This window comes from Entamoeba histolytica, genomic scaffold (assembly GCF_000208925.1).
Source record: "Entamoeba histolytica HM-1:IMSS scf_1104750516639 genomic scaffold, whole genome shotgun sequence".
NCBI classification, from domain to species: Eukaryota; Evosea; order Mastigamoebida; family Endamoebidae; genus Entamoeba; species Entamoeba histolytica.
In genome coordinates, this window is record NW_001914868.1 from 41,522 (window position 1) to 66,316 (window position 24,795).

Consider the following 24,795-nt stretch of genomic DNA (forward strand, 5'->3'; position numbering starts at 1 on the left):
TCTTAATTTGTTTATTTGCAGTTTCTTCTATAAATACCATGTCTTTTTTGTTTCAAAAAAATTACATCTCTTTTTTTCTTTTTTTTTCTCAATAACTTATTTTTATAATAAATATTATTAGTCAAATGTTATCTTTTCTTTGAATTAGTGTTAATGGAAGGAAACAAAAATATAAATGAAAATCAAAATGGCAAACTATCACACATAAAAAATTATCTTTTTTCTCTTTATCACTCATTCATTTTTTTGTACTTTTTATCAAAAAAGACTTACCTATCTTGAAAATTTTTTGATTAAACCAAAAATTAGAGAAATTTTATTCATAAGAGAAATTATGTTTATAATACAGTTAATTCTTTGGAAGTAAGTTTTATTTGTCTATTCTTATTATTTGTTTTATTATTTTCTTAACGAGTTCTGAAAAAATAAACATTTATGTCTATTAATTTTCCTTATCTCTAAACAATATATATAATGTATCAGTTTTTTGTGGTATACTTCATATATTAATATAAACTCTATTAATGTTATTCGAAATAAGAAACTAAATTCTTTTAGTTTCAAGTTTTCTGAAATATTTTGTAGACAGACTGATATTTATTTGTGTTTTTATTTTTTGAGAGAATCGTTGTTGAAAAATTTTAAATATGCCATTTTTAACCAGAAGTTTAAATTTAGTATTTGATTAACAAAGGGAAGAACCAAATCAATAGTATTTCTCAAAAAATATTATTTCAAACACTAATCCCAGTAAAAACTTTCAAATTAAAAGAGAAGGAATTTATAAATTAAAAACTTTTGAAATGGAAAAGGATTTAACAAGTGACTATTTTTATTGCTTCTGTAATTTATATTTAAAATTAAAATCAATAATGTAAAACTTTTTGTTTTTTATTTCTCTTGTTTTAATGAATAAAGCTTATTAATACTTTTTGTCTTACTTAGTTTTTATGATGTATATAACAAATAAATCAATTTCTAGATAATTTTAATTGATTTGAATGAGTTTAGATGGCATTTGAAAATAGTAAATTTATAAACTCAAAAAAAAAAATTTAAATAATAATAATATGTCAGTAATTGTCTTTATACTCTTGTATCATTTTCATTTATTTTTAATGTTCTGTTTAAAAAATTGAATTTATGAAATAAGGTTATCCAATTAAATAGTTTGCTTTTTGACTACACTTCTTTTAATATCCTTATCAATATTATTAAAAAATACAAACTAAGACTAACCTGGTTATTAAAAAGTTTTTGAAATAAGAGTCTCTTTAAATGAAATTGATATAAAAATATTAAATAGTAAACTATAAAAATAAAACACTTTTAAAAGAACAATAAACAGTTAAATAAGTAAAAAAAAAAAACAGACATAAAGTGTTTAAAAGAAAATAATAAGAAGAAGTTTATGAAAGTAATATTTTAATAGAAGAAATGAAGAAATATATTTTTGAAAATATAAATTAAGAATAGATAAAGTGAAAATAATTATACATATTTTTATTATTTCAATAGACATTTTTTATATTAAACTTTCATTTAAAATGAGAATAAGATAAAGAATTTTATTATTAAATTGTTTTTATTAAAATAATAAGAAGATTAATATTATCATAATAGAAAATTATAAAAAAAAATACTAAAATAATAACAATTATATAAAAATAAATAAAATAGTAATGATTTTTTTAAGAAAATTATTGATACAATTGTTAAGATAAAAAAAATCAAAGAATTGATCTTATAAAAATTATAATTTTTTTTACTTAATGAAAGGATTATATTTTTTGTTATTTGTTATTCTTTGTCATGCTGATATTGTTGGGATGTATATGACTGCACCATTATTAACTAATCAATATATTTCTCCAGAAGACATGTGCAGTGGGAAATTGTGTAGGTTTAGAGTTAAACAAGTAATGAGAAAATGTAAATTGTATGAACATAAACTTAAACAACTTGATAGAATAGAACGAAGATTGAATCGTGAGGCAGAAAGAGATATGCTTGATTTAAGCTCATTACAAAATACTCATGACCATCGTGTATTACAACACAAACTCAGAAAAGAACAAAAAACATTAAGAAAAGTTCGTTTAACTCGTGTTAAATTAATGAATTTAATGAGAAGAGTATTGAGTGATCTTTCTTATTCACAACAAGCTCGTGTTATTCGTTATATTGGATTAGAACATAGGATAGACCCTTCATATGAAAACTTGACTAAAAACAATGGTTTAAATCACATGAAACCCAAGTTAATTTAATTGTTCCAATCAATATTTTGTGTTATTTGTTTTTATGTTATTATATAATCTTTAAAAAAAAAAATTTTTAAGTTTTGATTGAAAAAAATACGTGGTGATTTATCAGTGAGGATTTGACATAATGATTAATTTATCAAAAGAACAAAAAGTTAAAAACACTTGAATATAAGAGAAGGGAAAATAAAAAAATAGGATTAATTGAAGTTTTGCAGAGAAACAGAATAAAAAAAGAAAAGGAACTTAAAAATAATAAAAATTTAAAGCAATGAAAATTAATGTCCGATTAACTTATTCTTCAAACACAATTGAAATTATATTTGATGATAATGAGTTTAATGGTATGACAGTCTCTGGTATTAAAGAAAAAATTCACAACCAACAACCAGATGTTGGAGAATTTAGATTGATTTTTGCTGGTCGAGTATTAAAAGATGATGAGGTATTAAGTACGCTTGGTATTAATAACAATGTTACATTACACCTTGTTCGTTCACGTAGTCCTACTTCTGTCCCTTCACAACCAACTCCAAATTCACAACCAACTCCAAATTCACAACCAACACAACCAATTTTTCAACCCAATGAACAAAATACTTTTCAACAACCACAAATGGGTAATATGCCTTTACCTAATTTTGGTGGAATGGGAGGTTTTAATGGAATGGGAGGTTTTAATGGAATGGGAGGAATGGACATGCAACAAACTATGAATATGTTACAACAAAACCCACAAATGCTTGAACAAGCCATTAACTTTTTAACACAAAACCCACAAGCAATGAGGGCTATGTTAATGATGAACCCACAAACTGCTCAAATGATGAATAATCCACAATTTAGTATGATGTTTGACCAAATGATTAGTAACCCAGAATTGTTACGAATGATGATTAGTAATAATCCATTGATGGGAATGGCTGGTATGCAACAACCTCAAAGTACTCAACAACCAAATTTCCAACAACCTCAAAGTACTCAACAACCAAATTTCCAACAACCTCAAAATGCACAACAACCAAATCCATTTAATTTATTATTTGGACAACAACCTACTCAAAATAATGGTTTAAATCAACCACAAACTGCACAACCAGTTCAAAGAAATCTTCATGAAGTTTATGCCAATCAAATTAATCAATTAAAAGAAATGGGATTTTTTGATGAAGAAGAAAATCTTAGGGCTCTCCAAAGAGTTGGAGGAAATGTGAATGCTGCTGTTGAATTATTATTGCAAGGGCCAGTTTACTAAATTTCAAATTAAATTTTTTACTATTTAAATTAGGTTTAATAAAAAGAAAGTAGAAGTAATAATCAATTATCAATTGGTGAACTTTTTGAACGTTTTCTTGAATGAGTTTGGAGCAATGTTATATTTAATGGTGAACTTCCTTTTCTACACATAACAAGATTTTGATCAAGAACACCCCACCAATCAGTTTCATCATCATTTAATAATTTTTGTGTTTTAGAATTAGAATTTGGTAGTTGTTTTGAATTAAGAATTTGTGGAAAGAGAATTGCTTCATACGAAGGACATTGAGTTTTTAAATTAATAAGAGTTGTATTAATAGTATTGATATCAATAAATAATTTATTGTAATCTTGTTGAATTAATGATTCAAATAGATAATTAGAAATAAAATGAATTAATGAAGAATAATGAACAAAAATGATAATTTTTGAAGTAAGTTGAATTGAATATAATTGTTCATTACATCTTTTGAAATTAACTACGACATCACCAAAGACATGTTCATTAGTTTTAAAAACAATATCTAATTTTTGATTTGGGAATTTAATTAAATTAATTTGTTTTGAAGAATATAAATGAAGAAAAGATTTACAATACAAACTATCTCTTGGAGGTATAATTGGTGAAAGATACAATGTTAGTGGTAATGAAGAAATAGATAAAGAAGTAATTGGACTTTCAAGAATTTGAGAAGAAGAAAATAATGTTTGAATACAAATATTTAATAAAGAATATTTAAACAAATTAGAATTTTTATTAAATGGTTTTTTATTTTCAATACTTTGATTTGGTTGTATAATTAAAGGTTTATTAATATTTAATTGTTGAATAAATAATTGAGTCATTTCAGTTTCAAATTCATTTCCTTCAGGATAATAACTAAAACGATTTATAGGAATAGGAATTTGAGTTGATTGTAAATGATGATTTAATATTATAAGTTTATTAATTAATTTATTATATGTATTAATTCCAAAAATATAAAATGAGTTTGGTGATGAAAGAGTATTTTCAAAAATAGTGTATATTGCATTATCATTTTTAATTGAAATTGACATTTGTTTATCAATTGGTTGATGTTGAATAAACAAATCAAAGAAATGAATATCAGTTTTTGTTGTTAGTTGAAAGAAATAAGATATAAAAAATGTATAAAAACGTTCTAATAAAGCAGCATAAAAAGAACTTTTAGAAGAAGATAAAGATAAGAACATATCATTTATTTTAAAGAATAATTTATCTTGTAATGAAGGTAATAATGTTGAAAAAAATATAACTAAATGCATTGAACTATTAAAAACTAATGTAGATGGAAGACTTAAAATTTTAGGCATTAATTCACAAAAAAGATTAATAACACCAACAATAAAACAACGTTTATTTACCATAAAAGAAATATAAAAAGAAGAATATCTAAATATTCTAATAATTGTAAGTAAAGTTTGTTCATTATTAGTTAATATTAATTTATTTAATAAACCATATTTTAAAACAATAAAAATTTTCCATAATAATTCAAAACAATGAATTGGAATAGTTGATTGTTCAATTTCAATTTTATTTGATTGAGGTAATTTTTCATCAATTGAAGATTCAATAATAAAATGTTCAGTTATAATAAATAATAAATAATATTCATTTAAAGTGAAATATTTATTATATAATAAAGTATTAAGTATTAAACAATATTTTTTATTAATTTCAATTCTTTCAAATATTTGAGTGTGACAAATAAATGAATAATAATATTTCATTTCATTTAATAATAATAAAATTATTTTATTTGTTTGTAGTTTATTTTGTAATATAATTTTTTCAATTGAATTTATTAAAGGTTTAAATAATAATAATAATTGATTTTGATGACATTTTAATATATTAATTAATTCAGAATATGTGATTATTAATAAATTATATTCAGTTGATTCTAAACATTTTTTAAAACAATAAATTAATTCATTTACAATTGATTCATTATATTGAATATTTTTAAGACATTCTTCCATAAAATTACCTAAAATTGGAATAATAAAATATATAACTTCATTAAATTCTTGTTGATTATTTGAAATAATAATTTTAATAAATTCTTTTAAATAAATTGTATAAATTGTTTTTGGTAATGGATTTTGTTTTAGAAATTTTATTGATAAATCTTTCATTTCTTGTATGAGTCTTGAACATATTTGACAGTAATGAAGTAATGTTTTTGGTGTTTTTATTAATTTAAAGTCTACACAACTTAAAAATTGAATCCAAAGATCTTTTAATTGTTTAAAAGAAATTACTATTACTTCTGGTTTAGAAAAAGACATTAATTTAAATTTAATAAAGTCTTTACAATACAATGATGAAATAATTATTTGTTGGATTTTTATTACATAATTTGCCCATATTTCAAATATCTCATTAAATTCTATTAAATAAATTACTTCTTTTTTAAATATTTTCCATTCTTCAAATTTATTATCATTTATTATTAAACAATCACTTAGTAATGAAAATATTTTTATTATTACATTTGAATATAATAATTGATTATTTGAATTAAATCCTTCTAACATTTCTTTAATCATTCCAATTAATAATATTATGACGGTTTTAATTTCATCTAATTCTTTATTTTTTATTAAAACACTTATTCCTTTTTCAAATACTTCTAAACTTTTTAAACATATTTGGTTATATTGTTGATAATACATTTCACTCTTATTATTTTTATTAAATAATAATGAAATATCACATAACATTGAACAAATAATGTTTGGCGTTTTTTGAAATTCAATTGGTATTTTACTTTTTTTTAATAAATTTCTAATATATCAATAAAAATATAATTAATTCTTCTTATTACTTACTTAAACAAACCGATAAATAGTTATACATTGTTCTGCTCGTTCAAAATCTAAAATTGATAATAAAGGTAAATTAAATCCAATTGATATTGCATTAAAAATGAAATTTAATCGTTCTATTGAAGAAATCTTAAGAAAAAACGTATCAACATTTGTTATTATTTCTTTAATTGTTGTCATAACAATATTTTTTTGTGACTCTTCATTAAACATAAGTAATGGATTGTCTCGAATATTTTGAATAACTCCAAGTTTCTTGACTGATGTTAAAAGCATTAATTTCTTATTAAGATGTTTATAGAACTTTTTAGCATTTTCGGTTTAGTGTTTTAAAAAAAAAAAAAAAAAAAAGGTCAATTATTAGAGATATCCACTATTGAATATTATGAATATTGTGAAGTGATTATTTCAGTTTCTTCAATATGCTCTATTGGTGTAATAGAGTTTATTTCTAGCATGCTCGCATTAGATTGTTCTTCTTCTAATGTGCTGCCAGAATTTCCTGTATAAAACATTAAGTCTTTCATATTTTTTATTATTATTGTTCGTAGGATTTTGGTGAAGTCTAATTGTAATTTTAGTGTTTTTAATCTTCTTGCTGATTCTTTATGTATTAATCCATTTATTGATAATATTACAGGTATTATTTCTACATATATTATTTCTCTATTACTTCTTAATTTCTCTTGTAATTCTTTATACTTTTTATTTTGTGAATATAATTTAATTCTAAATTCATATCTTGACATATAACAACATCTATAATGTATCCTTTCTTTTCTTTCATATTTTGATAATATATATCTGGTCTTCTAGCATGGAATGAATGGTCACTAACCAATAAATCTTTATTGTAAGTTATAACCATTTTATCATTATTAATACATTTAGGAGGATTATTAAAGTCGATAGCATCAAATTCAGTAAAATTGTGTAATTAATAAATGTTTAAATATTTGTTTACACATAATCATGTTTTAATATTTGGTTCTTCTTCATTACAGGACATCCTAACAATATATGACTAATAGATGCTATTGTGTTAGGACAATGTTTACAATATTTTAAATCATCATTTTGGAGTATTTTAGATTTAATATTTCCTGTCATAGTTACTCCTTCTTGCATTTTTACTATTTGGAGGAATGCATTTCTTTTTATATTTAATGACCTCCAAGTGGCTACTGTTAATTTTTTATCATTGAAAGTGCCATTTGCACATCTTATATATTCACCACATTTCTTTTCTTTCCATTCACTTAAATATCTATCATTTAATTCATTATTTACAAATTCAAATATTTCCTTTACATTGTGCTTTCTTTCATTTAATTCTATTATATTCATTAATTCATTAAAATTAATCTTCTTACAAAATGCTTTCTTCATTCTTTTAATTATTCCATTTGGATTTTCTTTTATTGTTTCTATCATTTCTCATATTCCTGTGTTTGGTCTCCACTTATATTTTAAATATATTCTTAATAATTCTTTACCACATTCATCTCTTGCTGACATTAATCCTAATTCATTTATTTTAACATATAGTCTACTTTTTGGGATATTTCTACTGTATAATTGGAGTTGTATTAATGAATTTCTTATTTGTTTATCTATCTTCTCCAATTCTCATAGTTTCCATGTGACAATACTGAATCAATATCTTAATTTGGAGATTATATCACTATTAATCTTTCTTATTGTATTGAGGCTGCTATATTTCATATTATTTAATGATGATAAAATAGAAGATATATCATTTAATATTCTTGTACAATATTTATTAATATTTACTTTATCTTCTATTTCAATACCAAGATATTTATAAGGGTTATCATTAGTTACTCTTGGTAATTCAGCTAATTCACCATTTATTTGACTATTAATATTAGTCATTATCCCACTCTTTTCTACATTGATTTTTAATCCTATTGCATTAAATATTTCTTTAGTTAATTTGTGTACTTTTTCCATATTTCATCGAGACTACTAGTCATTATCTTTAAATCATCCATATATAATATGTGGTTTAACTTAACTTGTTTTTCTTCTCCATTCATTTTAATATTTAATTTGTTTATTTGTTTATCTAATTGTTTAGATAGTATGTCAATAGATAATACAAATAAGAATTGAGATAGGCTGTCACCTTGTATTATTCCTCTTTCTACATTAATAATACTATCACTTTCTTGATTGTAATACAAATTAAGTTGTGTATTATTTAATATGTATAATATACTATTAATTACTACAAGTGGGATATTAAAATATATTAAGCATTGTTTAATCCATTGGTGGTTAATACTATCATATGCTTTGGAGATGTCATAATATATTTCTATCAACTTCCATTTATTATTTATTAATAATTGAATGATTATATTAATGTATAATAAACAATGTTTTTATGATGCGTATGTATATTTCTTACATCCAATTTGATTTAATGAGAGTTGTTTTTCAATTGGATTTAGTATCAGCTGGCTTTCTATTTTCATTTTTAATATTGATGTATACACTTTTAACAGACAATTTAAACAAGTTATTGGTCTGTAATTCTGTGGGTCTAATTTATCTCCTTTCTTATATATTAATATTGTTCTTCCTTGAATGAAATGAAGAGGTATTTCATTAGGATTATTTAACCATTCATTAAATAATTTTAATAAATATTTCATTGGTTGTTCTAAATATTTAATCAAAAACCCTTGTATTTTATCAACTCCCGGTGCCTTCCAGTTAGCAATAAATTTAATAGCACAGTCTAGTTCATTGGAGTGATTATAGACATTCTATCATTAATTCTATTTTCAATTAATATTTCATATAAATTAATATTCAGGAAATCTATATTAGTGTTAGTTTCATAGATTCATTTCCAGAAATTAATAGTGGAGATATTATCTGGATATTCATCTTCTTTATGATTTATTTAGATGTTGCATTTTCCATATTTCATCATTTTATAATTCAATCTTATTCTTTTCCAATTATTCTTTCTTGCTTCTATTTCTATTCTTTTCATCTTTCGGAGGTATTTATAATAGTTTATTTGTTTATTTGTTTTTACTTTAATATGGTATATATCATATTTCTTAATATGTAATATTCTTTTTAATTTCATATATTGTTTATTATGGAGTAAATCTCTTAATCTACATATTTTTGATTGTAATATTCTTTCTATACTTTTCTTTCCACTTCTTTCTTGTTTATTTTTATTAATGATGTTAATAGTGGAAGATACAGATTTAATATAATGATAATATTCATCTAATGTATTGATTATTATTTCATTTTTATTAATAATATTAATTATTTGATGTACTTTCTTCTTATTGTAATAGTAGTTAATAAATTGTACATCTTCTTGTTCTTTCATTTCTTCTTCTTTAAATATTTTCATTACCTCCTCTTCTTCTATTTCTTCTTTCTTGTTCATTTTGGTTATTATTTCTTTTAATTCATTATCTTTCCATTGATGTTTTATTATTTCTTCTTCCATTATTCTATTGATTTCTCTTTTATTTTCATTCTTTATTTTAAATGTCTTCTTTAATATTTCTTTATATTCATTAATATCATTTATTTTAATTCCAAATTCTTGTATTAATCTTTCTATTATTTCTTCTTTAAGTTGACCTCTTAATTTTCTTTCAAATAATTTCAAAGCAAAACATTTATAAAGTGTTAAAATTTCTTCTTCTCTATCTGTTTGCTTCCACCGTTTTTTTGATTATCTAATTCAAATGTGGTGATCTTCTTATGCTGATTCGGTTTAGTGTTTTTAAAACAAAACATTTGATAGAAAAAGAATAATTCTCTTTTTATTTTTTTTTGTTTTTTGTTATAATATACGTTATAAGAGTTTATTTTGTTATAAAAGGAAAATATCTCATAGAATTGATTGACTAATTCCAACTTCTTTCAACTCATTTTAAGTTCTGTAGTGTTGAGAGGAATAGAAGAATGACTCCCTTCATAACCAAGAAAAATATAATTAATCGAATGGAAGGATAAAAATAAAAATTAGTTCTTAATTTCAAGATAAAAAAAATATAGAAAAAGTGTTAGTTGATTATTGCATGTCGCACTCCCCTGATCCAAAGTATGAACACCAATCTCAAAGAACAGAAAAACTATCAAAAATTACTGGTAGGCATGCGAGTATTGATAAGATTGAACCATTTCTTGTAGCTTCTACAGAAGAAGAAGCAATTAAAAATGGGCAATTAATAAGAAAATCTGATCAAATAAAAAAGATGAGTGGATGTCGTCCTTTAGCATATCAAGTAGATGATGAAAAAGGAGAAAATAATAAAAAAATTAATGTACTTAAAAAGAAGTTTGGAGATGACCATAATGTTCATGGTGTTATTCCTTATGTATTAGTTTGTTAAACTAATTTTTGTTTTAAATTCATTATTTATCTCTTATTATTTAGAATGTGGACAGTGAAGAAGATGCAGCTGAAAAAGGAAAACAACTCAGAAGTTATGAAAAAGTTCAAAGAAAAATGGGACAATTGTAAGGAAATATAATTGTGTAATATTGTGTAAGAAAAGTATACCCTAAGTTGTAATGAATAACTTCTTTTCTTTTTTATTCTATAAAGAATTATGGAATTTGCAATTTAGGAGTATTTTTATTAACCCCAAAAATTAATTTTTGTTATATATAATGATTTTATACAATTTTTTTTTGAAATGAACTTAAAATTTAAGAAATAGAAGATGATGAAGAAGAGTAAAGGTATTGCAGGAAAAAAAAGTAATTTACAACTATCAGAAGATAGTTTATTAACAGAAACACTTTATGTTCATATTGATGGAGTGTTAATAAGAAATGAAGAAGTTTGTGGTTATTTAAAGAGTAAAAAAGAATAAATAAATTCTTTCAATTCGTTTTATTTTTTATATTTTAAAATGTAGTTATTGTTTAGAGATATTAGTTAGTAATTCGATAAAATTTAAATACTAATGAAATAGGAACCAATAAGTTCAAATTCAACAATTAATTATCTAAAAATATTAAGTAAAGTTGATCCATCGCTTGATGTTTCAGAATTAACAAAATTAAAAGCAATAACAATACCAGCCACACCTAAATATAATGAAGAAAAAGATAATATGAATCATGACTTAATATTATATTCTGATGCTATTATTGAATCACCTAAATGTTTAACGTTTGTTAATTATTTAAATAAAAATAAAAAATAGAAGAAGAAGAAGAAATAAAATAGAAATAATAAAATAGTCCAAGTAAATGTAAAAAATCACAAACAAAATATAAAGTTATTAATTTACTTGGTCAAGGCTCATTTGGTCAAGTTGTTAAATGTTTAGATTTAACTACTAAACAATTTGTTGCTTTAAAAGTATTAAGAAATAGACCCGCATATTTTAGACAAGGAATGTTAGAAATAGCTGTTTTACAATTATTAAATGAAAAATTTGATATTGATGGTAAAGGAAATACAGTACGATTATTTGATCATTTTTTATATTATAATCATGTTTGTATTGTAACAGAATTATTAGGAATTAACATTTATGAATTAATGAAACAAAATGGATGTCGAGGATTTGGATTAAATGTTTCAAGAACATTTATAAGTCAAATATTAGAGTCATTAAATATACTTTATAATAATAATATAATTCATTGTGATTTAAAACCAGAAAATATATTATTAGTAGAGTTTGTTTCTTTGAAATAATTAAAATAATTGATACATTAATAAAGATTAAATATAACATATATTCATCTTGTTAGTTATACAAAACAAATTAAATTAATTGATTTTGGTTCTGCATGTTTTGAAAATAATACATTATATACTTATATTCAATCAAGACATTATAGAGCACCAGAAGTTATTTTAGGTTTACCTTATTCTACTTCTATTGATATGTGGTCATTAGGTTGTATTACTGCTGAATTTTTCCTTGGAATACCAATATTTCCAGGAAATAGTGAATATAATCAATTATATAAAATTATTTCAATGATTGGTCCTCCACCAACTGAAATGCTTGAAACTGCTACAAAAGCAACAAAATACTTTAGAAAAAGAAAAGGATTAAATGGAAGAATTATTTATGAATTTAAAACAAAAAGTGAATTTGAATATGATAATGGTGTTGTTATTGAATCTAATAGAGAATATTTCGATTATACTTCTTTAGAAGACTTTTGTAATAGAGTTCCTCTTCGTGTCTCTGCTAGAGATGAACCAAGAAAAGTAGAATATAGAAAAGCTTTTTATGACTTTCTTAGAAGAATTCTTGTATGGAATCCTCATCAACGTCTTCGTCCTATACAAGCTTTACATCACCCTTTTATTACAAGAGAAATATTTAATGGTTCATTTGAAGTTCCTCGTTGTGTCTCACCTTTAAGAGAACATCCACCATCATCAATTCAAAGTATTGATGATACATTAATGGCTTTATATCCTAATCCAGTCATTGCACAATCACAAAAAATACGTTCTTTTTCACCAACAAGTTATTATGAATTATATTTAAATGCACTTAATAATGGTATTGTATTAAATATTCAAAATTCTAATCCATTTTCTCATGTTCCAATGACACCACCTGTTCTTGAACAAATGATTGCTGATCAGAAATTGAAAGAACATTTTGACCAAATAAGAAGAAATGCTAGTTCTGTTGATACAATAAAAAAGTTTCCTGATGAACTGGTTGTTCAACAATATGATGATATAAATACTCAATCATTAAATCATATGGATAAAGAAAAACACAGAACAAAAAGAATTATCACTGGTTTTAATTCAAATAATATTGCAACAAGTGTTGGAAGTACTTCATTTATTGAAAACACTAAAATTAATCAAAATACAATGGATTATAATCCTGATATTGCAAAAAGTTGGAGTAAAACAACTGAGATGCGTATTCCTGATTCAACTAATGATGGCAATATTATTAACAAAGGAGAAATAAATCATATTCTTAACAATATCAATAACTCACCAACTGAACATAGTCTAAAGAATGCTCAAATGAAAGAAAAAAGAAAAACTTCTCAATTGGATCAAGTAAACAATGAAGACGAAAAATAAATTGAATTACCTCAACGTGATGTTTTAACTGTGAATTGAACAATTTTGTTTTATTTTGGTTTCACTCATACATTCATATAAAAAGAAGGAATTGTGATACAGTAATATAGTATTATAAAAATATAAACAGATTAACAAAGAATGAGAAGTTCATATCAATCAAGAAAATTAATGAGAGAAGAATGAGAAATAATAAAGAGTGATTGTATTAGTAGAATAAATTAACAGAACAATAACTAACAATATAATAATTAGAACATATGAATCAAAACAATCAAAACAACCAATACATAATTAGCAACAATAAGAAAAAGAATAATTTGTATTAACATAATACAACTAATTATCAATAATATTAAAGAAGAACAAACTAAAGGAAGAAGAAAATAAACAAAGAATAACCAAAAAATGTCAGTTGCATAGAAAAAGATAAAGAGACAAAAAGAAAAACAAAGTAAAGATGATAAGTAACAAGAAATAAATAAACAAGAATAAATTATATAAGCTACAAACTTAACACACATAAAAAATAGAAAGTTGAAGTAAATAAAAATTATATTAACAGATAATAAAATAAAAATAATAACAGACATTATAATATAGTATAAAAATAGTGTAATAATATCTATTTCCATCAACGTCTTAAACATCATTTTCTATTGTCTATAATTATTGTATTTTATACCATTTTTCTCCATTCACTATTTATAATTAAAATAAAAAACAAAATGTTTTATTATGAAAAAACAAAAAAAAAGATTAATAAAATCAAGAAAAATAAAAACTTCAAGTAAAAAAAAAGAAAGAAAACTTGAAAAGAAAACAGGACTATTCAATACTAACAATGTTTATGACTAAAAATGAAAACGATCATGGTGTTAATACCTTTTCATCTGAAGGAAGATTGTTCCAAGTTGAGTATGCTACAGAAGCAATGAAATTAGGATCAACCGTTATTGGTATTCAAACAAAAGAAGGTGTTGTCCTTGCTGTAGAAAAACGAATTTCATCACCATTAATGCTTGGAAGTAGTATTGAAAAAATTATTGAAATTGATGATCATATTGGAGCAGCTGTTAGTGGACTAACTGCTGATGCACGTACATTAATTGACAATGCTAGACTTGAAGCACAAAATCATAGATTTATGTATGATGAACCAATAAATGTAGAAGTTGTTGCTCAAGCCATTTCAGATCTTTCTTTAAGATTTGGAGAAGGATCAAGAAAGAAAAAAGTCATGAGTAGACCATTTGGTGTTGCATTATTAATTGCAGGTGTTGATGAAACTGGTCCAAGACTTTTCCAAACTGATCCAAGTGGAATGTTTATTGAATTTTATGCCAAAGCCACAGGAGCAGGAACAGAAGCTGCACAATCAATTTTACATGAAAAATATAATAAATCGATGACATTAAGAGAAGCAGAAATACTTGCATTATCAACATTAAAACAAGTAATGGAAGAAAAATTAAATTCTAAGAATGTAGAAGTAGCGTTAGTTACAGTAGAAAAGAAGAAATTTGAAATTATGGATACTGCATTTATTGAAAATTTAATTGGAGAAATCAAAGAAGAATTAATTTAACAATCTATTTTTTTTATAAGAGTTGTGTTTTGTTTTTATAAATGAGATGAATGAAAATATTAGTTTGTAGTTTATGAAAACTACTACACCTTTACCAAATGGAAAAAAATATCAATTTGATCGTCTAATTTTTAAAAATAATTCATTGGTATTAAAATCATATTTTGATATTATCATCCAACCAGCATTAACTCCGGAAGTAAATACTTATTCAAGACTACTTGTTGATTATTTTGTTGCTCATGGAAATATATGTTTATTATTTAAACAAATAGCAAAACATGGTATTGACATTAATTCAATAGAAACAAAAACATTTAAAGGAAATTCTGTTTTAGTAAGACTATATAATGAATATGCAAATAGATTTTTGGTTGACTTTGCAAAAAATTCTTTACAAGAAGTTCTTCAAAACTTTATTTTTACTCCATCAATTCCTCATGAACAATTAATTACAAAATTATGTGAAGGAATACACTCTTCTTTAAAAACTATTCCACCACATTTCATTCGGTCATTACAAGTTATAAGTGAAGAAGTTGAAAATAAACAAACAAATCATAATTCTACTCAATGGGTATTTCAACAATTATTTTTTGTTAAATTTCTATTTCCACTTCTTGAAAATCCTTTATTTATTCTTGATGGAGTAAAACAAGATGAATTACGTTTAAATCAAAAAAAAATTGATCAATTTGCTCATTATTTTGAACAAGTAGTAAATAGTGGAATAGGAAATGAAGATATCCTTTCATTAGTCAAAGAAACAATTTATTATTTAAATAAACCTGTTGCATTATCTATTGAACAAAGTGGACTTGATTTAGAAGAACAAAAAAGACTTCATGCATTAATTGTTCAAGCATTTAAAGACCATCAAAAAGATATAATTAATTACTTAAATTTGTCAGAAAAAGAAAGAAAAGAAAAGAAAGGAGGTGGTGATTTAACGGGAAAAATTACTTCTTTATTTCTTTCTTCTATTGAACCAAGTGAATTAAAAATGAATGAAATTGAAGCATTAAATGAAGCAAATAGACTTATTTATTTTTATAGAGACACTTATTCTCAAAGAATACAAGAAATTACAAAAGAAAATACTTTATACAATGACTATTTATTAAAACTTCAACGTCAAATTCAACTTATTACACAACAAATAGAAGAAGAAAAAGTTATTCATTATAAATTATCAAAAGAACTTTATGAAGTTGAAAAGACTGAACAAACTTCTTCACAAGAAAATAGTGTAAGTAGTTTCAGTAGTTTTAGTTATAATTAACTTATAATTTTCAATATAATTTTTTATTCAATTTTTTTGAATAATAAATAACTAAATGATAAGTTGTATTATTTAAAAAAACTTTTATTAAAAGTTATTAAATATGATTTTATATTCATTTTCATTTTATTATAAAGTTATACTTTTTCTTTGTTTTTATGTTTTTATACTTTATCAATTACTCTTTGATTTTCTTCTTAAATTTATACAATACGTTTGTTTCATTATTAAAGTATATAATTAAGAATTCAACAATTCCCTTTTTCTTTAAATGATATTTTTCATTAAAATACAAACATTAAATAATTAATATTAAAATATATTATTACTAAGATTTTATTTATTGTTTTAATGAATAAGAGAATAACATTTAGGAAAAATTATTGTGTTATTAAATTGATATTGACACAAAATAAAATCATAATAAATAAATTTAAAATAAAACAATAAAAATTAATTATCACAAAAGAAAGGAGCTTTGTTAATATCAGGAACACTTCCCCTTTCAATAAGTCTTCTATAAGCAGCAGCAACTTCTTGAGGTAATAATGGTCCCATTCCATTTTTATCATCATCACGTACTTTTTGAGTCTCACTAACTAATTCAGCTAGAAATACTTTACAAATAGCACCCATAACATGTTGTGTTGATTTTGAAATATGAAGATTTTCATCAACAGACTCCATTACACTTGCAACATTTTTACTATCAAAACAAATTTCATAACTATCCATATAGACTTTCTTTAATTGAGGAAAAAGTGTTAAATTATCTCGTGTTTTATTTTGAATCTTTTCTAATTCTAACTCAAATGTTGAATTACCTTCTTGATCTTCACAAGGTTCAATTATTTGTTTAAGAACTTTTAATGAACGACTTTCTCCTGTTTTTTTTGGAGCAGCAGTCGATGTAATTGAAAAAGGATTACCTGATGTTAATTCATCAAGCTCAGGACATGGAACTTCTGCTACATTTTCTTCTGTTTTGATTGAATCTTCTCCATCATTAGAATCATCGTCATCATCTCCATCTTCCATACTTCCATTATTATTTGTTGTTTCATCAGGAAGATCCTCTGATGGAGGTGGAATAGTTGATTGATTTAAAGAAGGTAATAATGAAGTTGGGTTATCAGTAGATGAACCTGGAAGTGATGGTAATAAACCTGGTTTTGACATTTTTTAACTTTTTAAGATAAGATTTATAAAAATTTTTTATTAATGTTATTGAATATTTTAAAACATAAATATTGTTATACAAACTTAATAAAAAAAAAAGATAAACTTTTAAGTTAGTTAAACAAAAAATACATCTCGTAGAATAATAATAATGTGTCAATAAATTAACTGTGAAAAGCTTTACTTTGTTGACTCCCAGATATTTGTGAGTCTGTTGAATTTATTTCATCTTCCATTATTCCAGAAGAAAAATCAGATGAGTTTTCTTTATTAATGAAAGAGAGTTGAATATCTTCAATACCATTCCATAAAGAAGAGTTTGAAGAAGATGATTCTTTAGTTGATGTTAGATTGATAGGATTATCAGTGATTTTATTTTCGTTTTGTTGAGAAGTCATTAATATACTTCTCTCATTCAAAGAAAGATTTCTATTAACTTTATTATTTGAAGGAGTAAAAGAGATAATGTTGTGACTGAAATTTGAAGTTATATGATTTACTTGTTGTGGATTATTTTTTGTTTTTAAACGATGATAATATTTAAGGACATGTTGTATTTTATGATAAATTTGTTTAAAATTTGGACGTTCATCAGGATTAACTTTCCAACACTCTTCAATAATTAATTTATAAAAACAATTATCTGGTATCTTTGGTCGATTTCCAGAACAAACAAAATTCAGAATATCACTTGAATCATGAAATTCATCTTCAGGATAAACAGATTCACATATCCAAATTTCTAATATACATATTGCATATGAAAAAACATCAGATTTAAATGATGATATACCTGTTTTATGAACTTCTGGAGCCATATACATGGGAGTACCAATATTTTTTTCAATATGAGAATTTGTATTAATATATGCTTGTGATGTTCCAAAATCACTAACTTTACATACAACAACTTCATTTGGATTACTTGAAGCAACAAGAACATTATCAGGTTTTAAGTCATGGTGAATGATTTGTTTGTTATGAAGATAATCCATAGCTTGTGCAATATTATCACATATTCTAATTTTTAATAAATCATTTATTTCATGTTCAGTATAAAATTTACGAATACTTCCAAGTGGAAAATATTCCATAATTAAACATAATGAATTTTCTGTTTCAGCACTTCCAATAAATTGAACAATATAAGCATATTGTGTTTGTTCCATAATTTCTAATTCTTTAGTAAAACTCTTTTTTAATTCATCAAAATAAACAGAATCTGTTTTCATAACTTTTACAGCTACATCTGTATTTCTCCATGTTGCTTTATAAACATTTCCAAATGTACCTCTTCCTATTGCAGGAAATAAAATATTAAGAGAATTATAATCAATTCTTGTAGAAAGTTCTGACTCAACATTTAAATTTAAATAAACATGAAACTTTTTTATTCCTAATTTACTCTTTCTATGTCCTTCGTCAGAAGAAGAATTTTTTGATACTTGTTCTGTTTGATATTTTAATGCAACTTCATCTTTTAATCGAGGGAAAGAAAGTGTAACTGGTACTTTTTCTGTTAGAACTGTTGTACATTTAATAATTATTATAGCAGTAATAAGAACTGTTTGTCCTGACTTAACAGTTCCTGTAACTGGTTTAAACATAATATCATATCTTAATGTTTCACATGCATGAAATGTAAATTTTAATGTTTCTTTTCTTTTATTTGTTAATGATATAGTTGTTTTTTCTGGAGTATCTAATGGTACTTCTTTACCAAATTCTATATTTGGTGAGAGGAAAGAAAAGAATGGATTTTCAACAGTAATATCAATAAATCGTGAATGAGTTTTATCAAATTTAATAATTGATTTCTCTAAAAATGGTATAATATGTTCTAAATTAGATTGTTCAATTTCAATCATCTTTGTTAGTCTTATGTGTTTTCTTAAAAATATTATAAATAATATTACCCATACTAACAAATAAAGAACTACTCCTGGAATAAAAGCTAATGGATAAATACTCCATTTAGGCATTTTTGAACAATATAATTTATCTACATTATACCACCCATTTTCACATTTACATTCATAACATCCAGTTCCTCCATCACATTCTTCTCCTTCATCTAATCTATGATTCCCACAATTTTTAGATAAACATCCAAGTTCTGGAATATAATGTCCTACATAATTATCCATACATCTACAAAAACTACAACCTTCTCCTCCATCACATTCTTCATACATATCAATTACTCCATTATAACAAGTTATTGGGGCACATTTCGTTGTCCCATTTATTGTCATGGGAATATTAAGATAATGACACATACACATTTCTCTATCACAATTTTTATCTTCTGATCCACTAATAGACAAATCACATTGTTCTTCAGCATCTAATTTTCCATTTCCACATGTAGAACATGTATCACCAGAATTAACATATCCTTCATCACATAAACATCCATTTTCAGTACATCTTCCATGACCATTACAACCAAATGGACAAGCAATTGAAACACTAAAATTAATCATTGCAAAACTTGAAGTTTGATATGATACAAAAATAAAATAATCTTTTTTTGAAGACAATGACAACAATAGAGTTGCTTTAGAATTAACTACTTTTTTATCTTCAACAAAATCTGTACACCCTTGATAACTATATGCCTCACATTTAGTTGTATCTTCTTTATAACTACAACTAACATTTTCATCATGTTTAATAGGTGCACTTACAACATGAATAGCTGTATTATAATCTCCAATAGTATTACATGTACTCATAATTAATGACCTATCAGCCCCATATAAATGAAACCACATTCCGCTTAAAGAAGGTTTTGAACAAGCAGTGTCTGAAAAAACACCATAATTAGAATTAATAATATAGTGATATCCATCTCTTGAAATACTATTCCATGATATTTCTTGATTAACATATGAACATGGATGGTGAATCCTTCTAATATAAAGGTTAAATGTTGTTTGAAGTGAATCTTCCTGAGAATGAACTAATAAATAATATGTTGAGGTTGCAGGAGCTATAATCCTACTTGAAAGAATATAATCATCAACATTATCGTTTGAATAAAAACATTCAGAAACAAATGAATCTTCACCAGGGCATGTTGTTTGTAAAGTAAGAACAGTTTCAATTCCAACATTAACTTGATTTAATTTAATATATGTAATATTATATCTAGTATAATGAAATACTGTTTCAATAGAGATATACCCACTAAAATTCATATTTAATTTAAACCATTTGCCATAAATATATGGCGCATTAATAAGTGCAACAGGTGAACAAATACTTGATGTTAAATACCATTCGTTTGTATCAATAACTTCAACATGTTCAGTAAAATCTTCTTTTATATCAATTACTGCACTGTCAACTTTTGAAGCACATGAAAAAATAGTATTTCCAGCTAATGGTTGACAATTTAAATATCCATTTGAAAAATATCCATCTTTACATACATAACAATCTTCATCATACCCTTCTTGATGACATGATGTGCATTCATTAGGACTAGCACATTCTCCATCACACCCTTTAATTGAACACATAGGTATACATTTATTTTCATCAGGAACAGAAACATAGTTCTCTTCACACAAACAGTCACTTGTACAATGATCCACTCCATCACATTCTTCAGTTTCAGGGTTAAATTCTCCATTACCACAAATTGCTTCAACAACATTAAAAATGAGCCATATAAAAATGATTATCATTTACAATTGTTTTAAAAATTTTATTAAATTTTTAATAACACTTTTCTGTTTTTTTGATTGAATTTCCTTTTTTTTTTAATACCTTTTTTATTTTTAGGAAAATCACTTTTTTTTTCAAAACTCATTCATACCAAAAAAAAATTAGAAGAATTAACAACCATCAAATAATCAATTTCTTTTCACATCTTAATTCTATGAAATCGCTTTTATTTAAATATTCCTCTCTTTATCTAAACACAAATATTAACAAAACTACAAATCAAAGTAAAAAATAGATTTTAAGGATAAAACTAATGAATGGAATCACTTACTTCTTAAAGAAATTTACATGATTTGTTGTGTCTTAATCCCACTGCTTTGTAAAAACAATTATTAATTAACATTGTTTTAAATACAATTTAATCCTTACACTTTTGCATCACAATTCATAAATTCTCATTCCAGTTATTTCCATTCACTTTTATCAATTACTCCTAAATATTACTGAATTTCTAACTCTCAATAATTTTCAACTATTATATAAATAACAAAATCACACCAAGATGATATTGTAATATATATAATATACAATTATTGCTTTTATAATTTTATTTTAATAAATTATTTTATAAGGATATCTTGACGTACTGACACATTAGTTATTCCCTTTTCTTTGTATAATAAAAAATTATATTTTTTTGTATTAAATAATAAATCACTTAAAGTTCTTGTTTCTTTGAATTATTTTTCTGTTCAATAAATGTTTTTAAGTCTTTAAATGTTCTTTCTCCTTCATAAACTTCTCTAACTTCATTATTATTTTGATCTTTTGTGATATAAATAATTGTTGGATAGTGTGAAATTGAATAAATAGAACATAATCGAGATTCTTTGTCACAATTTACCTCACCAATTCTGAGTTTAGATTCTCGTGAAATATTTTCCCAAATTGGTTTTAAGCTATTACAATGACCACACCATGGAGCAAAGAATTTTACAAGAGTTGGTTCTTTTGCTATTTCAGTAGAATTTTCAAAAGTGAAAGTGATGATATGAATTGGTTTAATATCTTCAATTTCAATACCAATTGTATGTAATGCTTCTTGTATTTTTTTTGTTTCAAGAGAATTAATAAAAATTGTTTGATCATTTGGTTGAAGAATAGTGAATGAAGGATAATGAGTTATTTGATTATTTTCACAATAGTCTTCATATTCTTCACAGTCTATTTGACCAACAATAATATTTTTATTTTGTTGTTTTTGTATTGCTTCGTCGAGTTGACTAAATGTACTTTTATAATTTTTATATGTTTCTCCATAAGGGATATAATGTAATAATAAGACAGTTTTGTTTTGAGTTAATTGGCGTTGTAGTTTATTTGGATCAAATTCCCAGATATAAGCAGATGATAAAGAGAAAAATAAAATAAAAGGAATGAAAAAGAGTAACATTGATTAAAATTTTAAAGATCCTTCATGATAAATAAAAGATAAAAAGAATTAAGTTTAATAAAATTAATGAAAAGAATAATTCAAATTAGACAACTTTAATATGTCTGAAAAAGCTTTTGAGATTTTTATATTGCCACCATGCTAAAAGAGCAAAGATGATTATTTGAATAAATGCAAATAATTTTACTCTAAAAATGGTTGAGGCAGTGACAGCTTCAAATTCATCATGTTTTTCTTGTTGGAATTTAATTTCATCTTGAAGAGCTTTAACTAAATCAATTTGTTGTGTAAATTGTATTTCAATAGAATTCAATTGTTCTGTTTTTGCAAGGTTTTCATAATCAATAGCTTCAATTCCAATTTCTAAGTTTAATGTAAATTTATATTCAATGTCATATCGTGGTGCATTTGATACATAGAAACAAATTTGATATTCACCTACTTCTTTTGTTGTGAACATAACAACTCCATCTTCATCAATTTGTGCATCTTCATCTTCTCTATGTAATTCTTGTGGGAAATGAAGAGCATAATGTAAATCGATATTTTCATGCACCTTACCATATTTTCCTGCATTTAATGTAGTAATTTTATAATGAGCGTGAACAAGAGTTCCAACAGGTTCATCAATACTGAAACATTTTGGTGTTTTACCAATAATTTTGAAATATATTTCAGGTTCATTTGTTTCATCTGCAAAAGAAAATGAAAGACAAAGAAGGAAAAGGATTAACATTCTTCTTCTATCTAATTTATTTTTTTCTAAGTTCTTTTTTTAAGCTTTTTTCAAAAAAATGAAAAAGAAAAACAAATAAAATGATAAAAACCCTTTTTGTTTCATTAGAAACTTTCATATGGAAAACAACAATAATCATATCAATATGGATGAGGAATTTGATGAATTAAATGAAGGTGATAGTCAGGAAGAGATTATTGATGATATTAATCAGGAAGGAATTATTGTAGATAAAAAAGATGGAGAAGAAGAAGAAAACAATGATATGAGTGAAGAACCAAAAGAACTTAATGAAGAAGAGTTAGCACAATTGGATGAACAAGAAATGATGGAAGAATCTAGTAGAAGAGTCAAAACTATTATAACGAAATATGGAAATGATATTGATCAAAGAAAAGTTAAAATTGATTTTAATGATGGAGTTATTTGTGTTGCAATTTCAAATGATGGAAAATTTATTGCTGGAGGGTCTTGTGATAATTCATATTCAGTTTATTCAATTGAACACAATATGTCTTATAAAAAAACATATGAAAATACAGTCAGTTCATTAGCATTTAGTCATGATAGTACTCTTCTTGCAGTAGCCAGTTATGATGCAACAGTTCGTGTAATTGATATAACAGGTAATATCAAACATTCTTTAGATGGATATGATGAATTTGAATGGGTTCAATTTCATCCTATGGGACATGTTGTTATTGCAGGATCAGTAGATGGTGCAATTTGGTTATGGAATGGTGATAGTGGTAAGTTAATTACAACACTAAATAGTGGAATACCTACTACAATAGGAAGAGTTACTCCTGATGGTAAACATATTGTTGCAGGATATCAAGATGGAAGTATAAGAATATGGTCACCAAAAACACAAGAATCTATTAAGATGAGTATTTGTCAACCAACTGAGTCTGTTGAAATTACTTCAATAGAAATGATTCCAACATCTAAAATTGGGATAATTGGAGCAGCAGATGGTAATTGTTATTTATTCAATGAAGAATTAGGAAGAATTTGTGCTACATTAAAATCAGATAATGAAGATACTTCAGTTGAGTCTGTTGGAATGAATAAATTACATTCTAACTTTGCATTTAGTGGTAGTTTAGATGGTATAATTAGAATGTATGATATGGATAATGGACAAATTGTTCATGAATTTATACATTCTGAGGATCATTTTAGTGTAACCAAAATATCACCACTTCAAGGACAATATGTTTTAACAACATTTGGTATGGATTCAAGAATTAAATTGTGGGATTTAAGAACTAAGAATTGTATTAAAGAAATGGGTGGGCACCAAGATGGCATTATTTGTGCTGAAGTTAATTGGGACAAAAAATTAATCGTTACAGGAAGTGAAGATAATACAATGGGATTATTCGCTTTATAAGAGATAAGAT

General features: G+C 24.3%; 12 protein-coding genes across 12 annotated transcripts, besides 1 other annotated feature; 7 read left to right on the plus strand and 5 right to left on the minus strand.

The window, feature by feature from the left end:
• Positions 1-1,772: 1,772 nt before the first annotated feature.
• Positions 1,773-2,281, plus strand: EHI_022970 (uncharacterized protein; the record flags this gene model as incomplete). The annotated part of the gene is made up of 1 exon (XM_648399.2): positions 1,773-2,281. One exon carries the CDS (start codon positions 1,773-1,775, stop codon positions 2,268-2,270), a length of 498 nt encoding a protein of 165 aa, XP_653491.1. The 3' UTR covers positions 2,271-2,281.
• A 254-nt stretch (positions 2,282-2,535) lies between these two features.
• EHI_022980 (ubiquitin-like protein) lies at positions 2,536-3,519 on the plus strand (the record flags this gene model as incomplete). The annotated part of the gene is made up of 1 exon (XM_648400.1): positions 2,536-3,519. The coding sequence occupies one exon, from the start codon at positions 2,536-2,538 to the stop codon at positions 3,517-3,519; it is 984 nt and encodes a 327-aa protein (XP_653492.1).
• Positions 3,520-3,581: 62 nt separating this feature from the next.
• EHI_022990 (uncharacterized protein) lies at positions 3,582-6,653 on the minus strand (the record flags this gene model as incomplete). Its single annotated transcript, XM_648401.1, has 2 exons — positions 3,582-6,336; positions 6,391-6,653. 2 exons carry the CDS (start codon positions 6,651-6,653, stop codon positions 3,582-3,584), a joined length of 3,018 nt encoding a protein of 1,005 aa, XP_653493.1.
• Positions 6,654-6,715: 62 nt separating this feature from the next.
• Positions 6,716-10,152: a repeat region.
• Positions 10,153-10,465: 313 nt separating this feature from the next.
• EHI_023000 (uncharacterized protein) lies at positions 10,466-10,911 on the plus strand (the record flags this gene model as incomplete). Its single annotated transcript, XM_001913402.1, has 2 exons — positions 10,466-10,771; positions 10,825-10,911. 2 exons carry the CDS (start codon positions 10,466-10,468, stop codon positions 10,909-10,911), a joined length of 393 nt encoding a protein of 130 aa, XP_001913437.1.
• A 199-nt stretch (positions 10,912-11,110) lies between these two features.
• Positions 11,111-13,476, plus strand: EHI_023010 (protein kinase, putative; the record flags this gene model as incomplete). The annotated part of the gene is made up of 4 exons (XM_648405.2): positions 11,111-11,233; positions 11,369-11,568; positions 11,640-12,083; positions 12,129-13,476. The coding sequence occupies exons 1-4, from the start codon at positions 11,114-11,116 to the stop codon at positions 13,474-13,476; spliced, it is 2,112 nt and encodes a 703-aa protein (XP_653497.2). The 5' UTR covers positions 11,111-11,113.
• Positions 13,477-14,320: 844 nt separating this feature from the next.
• Positions 14,321-15,064, plus strand: EHI_023020 (proteasome alpha subunit, putative; the record flags this gene model as incomplete). Its single annotated transcript, XM_645622.1, has 1 exon — positions 14,321-15,064. One exon carries the CDS (start codon positions 14,321-14,323, stop codon positions 15,062-15,064), a length of 744 nt encoding a protein of 247 aa, XP_650714.1.
• A 73-nt stretch (positions 15,065-15,137) lies between these two features.
• EHI_023030 (uncharacterized protein) lies at positions 15,138-16,346 on the plus strand (the record flags this gene model as incomplete). Its single annotated transcript, XM_648407.1, has 1 exon — positions 15,138-16,346. One exon carries the CDS (start codon positions 15,138-15,140, stop codon positions 16,344-16,346), a length of 1,209 nt encoding a protein of 402 aa, XP_653499.1.
• Positions 16,347-16,799: 453 nt separating this feature from the next.
• On the minus strand, positions 16,800-17,525 carry EHI_023040 (uncharacterized protein; the record flags this gene model as incomplete). Its single annotated transcript, XM_648408.1, has 1 exon — positions 16,800-17,525. The coding sequence occupies one exon, from the start codon at positions 17,523-17,525 to the stop codon at positions 16,800-16,802; it is 726 nt and encodes a 241-aa protein (XP_653500.1).
• Positions 17,526-17,689: 164 nt separating this feature from the next.
• EHI_023050 (protein kinase domain containing protein) lies at positions 17,690-21,220 on the minus strand (the record flags this gene model as incomplete). Its single annotated transcript, XM_648409.1, has 1 exon — positions 17,690-21,220. One exon carries the CDS (start codon positions 21,218-21,220, stop codon positions 17,690-17,692), a length of 3,531 nt encoding a protein of 1,176 aa, XP_653501.1.
• Positions 21,221-21,914: 694 nt separating this feature from the next.
• On the minus strand, positions 21,915-22,653 carry EHI_023060 (thioredoxin, putative; the record flags this gene model as incomplete). The annotated part of the gene is made up of 1 exon (XM_648410.2): positions 21,915-22,653. The coding sequence occupies one exon, from the start codon at positions 22,651-22,653 to the stop codon at positions 21,919-21,921; it is 735 nt and encodes a 244-aa protein (XP_653502.1). The 3' UTR covers positions 21,915-21,918.
• Positions 22,654-22,716: 63 nt separating this feature from the next.
• EHI_023070 (uncharacterized protein) lies at positions 22,717-23,397 on the minus strand. Its single transcript, XM_648411.2, has one exon. It carries the CDS (start codon positions 23,387-23,389, stop codon positions 22,739-22,741), a length of 651 nt encoding a protein of 216 aa, XP_653503.1. The 5' UTR covers positions 23,390-23,397; the 3' UTR covers positions 22,717-22,738.
• Positions 23,398-23,507: 110 nt separating this feature from the next.
• EHI_023080 (WD domain containing protein) lies at positions 23,508-24,785 on the plus strand (the record flags this gene model as incomplete). The annotated part of the gene is made up of 1 exon (XM_649057.2): positions 23,508-24,785. One exon carries the CDS (start codon positions 23,508-23,510, stop codon positions 24,783-24,785), a length of 1,278 nt encoding a protein of 425 aa, XP_654149.2.
• Between the last annotated feature and the right edge of the window lie 10 nt (positions 24,786-24,795).

Bases quoted from the DNA above. Each gene is read 5' to 3' on its own strand.
- EHI_023070 (XM_648411.2), bottom strand. From the start codon at position 23,389: ATGTTAATCCTTTTCCTTCTTTGTCTTTCATTTTCTTTTGCAGATGAA.